The sequence below is a fragment of the Trachurus japonicus genome, chromosome 2 (assembly GCF_045865225.1).
Source record: "Trachurus japonicus isolate A0001 chromosome 2, Traja_1.0".
NCBI lineage: Eukaryota > Metazoa > Chordata > Actinopteri > Carangiformes > Carangidae > Trachurus > Trachurus japonicus.
In genome coordinates, this window is record NC_140908.1 from 4,382,147 (window position 1) to 4,386,574 (window position 4,428).

The window sequence follows — 4,428 nt, forward strand, 5'->3', positions numbered from 1 at the left end:
AATATAGAGATCTACTTTCTTTCTTTCTTTTTCAGTTCTGTATCAAAACCAGAAAAAAGGGAAGTTGTGGTAAAGATATGCCAGAGCTCGGGCTTTTATTTTGAAAATCTGGAGTGAGCTCATGTGGTAGAAGAACAGTGGATGTAGGTTCAAGGTTTCAACCTGTGGCCTCCGCTGTCATGTTGTAATCTGTACAAACAAGTCAAGAGGAAGTGGACTCATTCCTCTTTGTTAACTGTGTGTGTGTGCGTGTGTGTGTGTGTGTCGTTGCAGGTGTTTGCAGACTACGAGAAGCTGCTCCACTCTGAGAACTACGTCACCAAGAGGCAGTCTCTAAAGGTTTGACCCGGACCCATGATTGATTCGTCTTCTTCTTTGGGGCTTTTGGGGATTGTTTTGGTTGTTGCCATGGCAGCAGCTCCTTCTGTTTAGTCAGGCTGTCCATCAGGAGTAGACAGAGGAGAGTTAAGCCCTCTCTGGCCAACAGATGGAGCTGTCCACTCATCTCTGCACCTCTATTCACAATCAAATCTCAGTATATAGTATACTGTATCATTCCTGTATTATTATGGTTTATTTATTCTCTCTCTCTCCCTCCCGTAGCTTCTGGGCGAGCTGCTACTGGACAGACACAACTTCACCGTGATGACGCGCTACATCAGCAAACCTGAGAACCTCAAGCTGATGATGAACCTGCTCCGAGACAAGAGTCCCAACATCCAGTTTGAGGCTTTCCACGTGTTTAAGGTACGAACACGACTTCATGTGAACCGACTCCACTCAAAAACACAAGAACCAGGAGGGAGAGACGGTGCAGAGACACACACACAGCAGCAGGGCTGATGTGACACTCACTGATGCAACACAGGCAGTTTGTGTCTTTCTGTGCATCCTCCAAATACACTGCCCATTGGATAATCACTGCATGGAAACGACTTATCTAACCCTAACTGATGCAGTCTCATTTCTTAAACAACCATGTTAGAAGTCACATCCTGTGTTAATCTGTTTCAGAAAGGTCAAATTATTGGCTTGAATCAAGCAAATAAAACATCTAAGGAGATTTATGAGACTAAAATTGAGTGAAGAACTGTCCAACGTATTATTAAAACTGGAAGGAGAGCGGGAAACCATCTTCTTCAAGGAAGAACGAGTCCAGACCTGAACCCCATTGAGAATCTTTGAAAAATTAATGCAACTCTGGACGAAAATAAATGTTGTGACATTGCAGAAGCTTATTGAAACGATGCCACAGCGAATGCGTGCTGTAAACAAAGCTAAAGGCGGCCTAACAAAATATTTGAGTGCTACAGACTATCTACAGATTAAATGTCACTCTGGCTTCACTCCAGAGTCGATGAGTTCACGGAGTTCTCAGAGCTGAGATCAGGTTTTTTCCATTCAGAGCTGAAGGTGGAGGTGTCAGTCTTAACAACTAAAACACCTCGTTCCCGCCCCTCAGGTGTTCGTGGCGAACCCCAACAAGACGCAGCCCATCATCGACATCCTGCTCAAGAACCAGACCAAACTCATCGACTTCCTGAGCAACTTCCAGAAGGACCGGGCCGACGACGAGCAGTTCAACGACGAGAAGACGTATCTAATCAAACAGATCCGGGATCTGAAGAAGCCGGCCTCCTAGAGGAGGAACCCCCCCTCCCACCTCCCTCCCTCTACCCCAACTTTTTATCAATAAGAACACATAGAAAAGAAACACATTAACAATAATGGTTATTCTATTTAAAACGACAACAAAAAAAATCCTTAAGGCGTTATTTGTCTTTTTTTTCCCTCTCTTTGTTGGTTCATTAAAAACTTGTGCAAGAGTAGTTCTCAATCACTGATCTTTTGTAAATTTTTTTCATAATCTTAGTTTTTTTTTTTTTTTTCATCTGTAGCATGTAGTGCCACAACTCCTGGTGTTGGAGGCAGCTGATCTGCTTTGTCAGGGGGGGAGAACCAGCGGTTCAAAAAGCTTTGGCCAAAAAAATGGTCCGAGCGGCTGTGGAACAAAACAGACGAGACCATTTTTATACTTTTATCACCAGTCGCTGCACACGAGCTAAATCTGTTTAATGAAGTTGCTGCAAAATCAGAGAAATAATGAAGAATTTCTGCATTTTTGTTATGTTGTGTTTGTTGTTTTTGCAGCTGGGTCAACGTGTCTGCTCGGGATCAGAGCGACTTCTCGGTCTTTGCTAAAAGCTACAAAGCTGCTAGACAGAATATCTTTTTGTTATCGTGCTGCCAAATCCAGTGATTGCTTTAAGTTTCTCTCTCTCTCTCTATGATGAATGGATTCACAGTGAAACACAACAAGTCTCGTCTTCCAAAAAGACACACTGCACATTATATAAACTCTGATTTCACTATGAAATCTGCTTTATGAGATCTTCAGATTTTAAGGAGGTTAAACCGGCTCCGACTCCTCATAATCAAATCTGTGATCCTGCACTTTTAAGAGGTTTAATCTGAATTAGTTTAACATGCAGAAAAGGTTTGTTGTTTTTAAATGTTTGATGCCAGGTCTTTCCAGTTAAATATAATGTCATCAGCTCTCAGGAGCGTCCGCCTGTGCCAATCTAATGATCTGAATGAGACTGAGAATAGACGCCACTCGGTTCCAGTCGCCGTTGACCACAGCTTCGCCAACCACAGTAGTAATTGTGAACATATTTTGAAAAGAAGAGCCTTTTCTTTTTCTTTTTTTTGGTTTTTGTTTTTATTTTTTAATTGAATGGTGACATCGGGCTGCTATCGGTACAGTAAGCTTCAATCATTTTTGTTCACTGGTTCTCTTTGCTGGTAGCTGATAGCACTTTCTGTATGATATATAAAATAATAATATGATGATGATTCAGTTGTTTTGTTTTATTCATCTGTTTTCACACTATCTTTTTTTTTTTTTTTTTTTTTACATATACTGTAGTTTCATTTGTTGTCATGTACAGTGTATTAGGTGAGTGTCTGCCGATGTGAGTGTGAACGTTAACAGGAGGCAGGAGGAGGAGGAGGAAGAGGAGGAGCTCCTCGTCAGCAGCTGTGAAGACGGCCGTTTGCATTTTTGTTTTACTCCTTTTCTTCCCGTTGTGTGTCGCGTGTGTGTGTGTGTGTGTGTGTGTTGCTCTGATTTGGATCTGGCGTTAGTGTAACGAGAGGAAACAGGAGAGAAGATTCAAAGGTGCCTTTTGGTTTGGTGTGTTTTCCCTTCTTCCTCTTCTGTTGTTGTTGTATCTTTCCCGGGGGAGCTTAATTATGTAGATGAGAATATGCTCCGGATGGAACGTATTTGTTGCGATTAAGCAGTGAACCTCTCAACTCACTATATATTTGAGTTACGCTGTCAAATAGATTTTTTAAAACTTTTTTTTTTCGATTGCCATTGTGTCACTAGGAGTTTGTCGCCATGGTAGCACTAATTCAATGCGGGGATTAAAAAGCTGTGTCGGCTGTAAAAGGCTCATTGGGAAACTGTGAGGATCAAACAATGGTGAAGTGTAACTGTGAAAAAAACACTAATTTTAACAGCCATTTTTTCCATTTTCTAAGAAAGTAATTCAGATTTTATTTCCTAATCGATATTCGATCTGTATCAGTGGGTTAAATTTCACTCAATCTCAGGCTGTCAGAATCAAACAGGAATAAAGGAGGTAGTTCGGTTCAGTAGGAGACTAACACTCATTAACATGTAAGGTGCCATTTTGCATAAAAATTACAGAAAAATTCAGTTTTTTTTTCTTCTGGTTGAAAAATAAAAACAAAACCAGCTCGTTTGGATGTTAGAAGCTAAGACAGTTTTCATGCTACTGTGTATCAGAGATGCAAATGTAGATCAGACAGTTTGATTCACTGATTTCTTTGTTTTGTTTTGGCTTGTTTTACAACTATGGTTGTGCAAAAAAAAAAAATACAATGATACAAAAAATAATAATAATAATAATAGTAATAATAAAAACAAAACGACACATTTCTTCCCAACGCTCGGAACGAAAGCAGCCACCTTTATCTCCCACATTGATGCTACTGTACCACATTCGCAGCAAAATAAAAGGATGGGAATGCAGACGTTTGGTGTGTGTGCTCGTTTGTCACAAAACCTCTTTTATTCTCTAAATAAGAAATGTATTTTCTATTATTTATTTATTTTTGGTTTGACTCTCAGTAATTCAGACTTTTACTTTGAAAGGCATCTGAACACTGAAGCACATGATGTTTTTTTTCCAGCTCATTTATCAGGTAGAAACACAGAAACATAAAAGATGAGACGTACAACATGAATGGAACAGGTCCTAGTGCAAATAAAGTTAAAGCTGCTGATTCCTTCTGTTTAAAACCATGTCATTATAAAACCTACAAAAACGTTCGTATTTTCAAGTTAACTACACACACACACACACACACAGTACACACTCTATGCAGCAGCTTGTC

The 4,428-nt window shown here is 40.1% G+C and overlaps 1 protein-coding gene across 1 annotated transcript; it reads left to right on the forward strand.

The window, feature by feature from the left end:
• Nucleotides 1–218: 218 nt before the first annotated feature.
• Nucleotides 219–1,824, forward strand: LOC146990638 (calcium-binding protein 39-like). Its single transcript, XM_085796413.1, has 3 exons — nucleotides 219–339; nucleotides 604–747; nucleotides 1,463–1,824. The coding sequence occupies exons 2-3, from the start codon at nucleotides 646–648 to the stop codon at nucleotides 1,640–1,642; spliced, it is 282 nt and encodes a 93-aa protein (XP_085652539.1). The 5' UTR covers nucleotides 219–339; nucleotides 604–645; the 3' UTR covers nucleotides 1,643–1,824.
• Nucleotides 1,825–4,428: the final 2,604 nt, after the last annotated feature.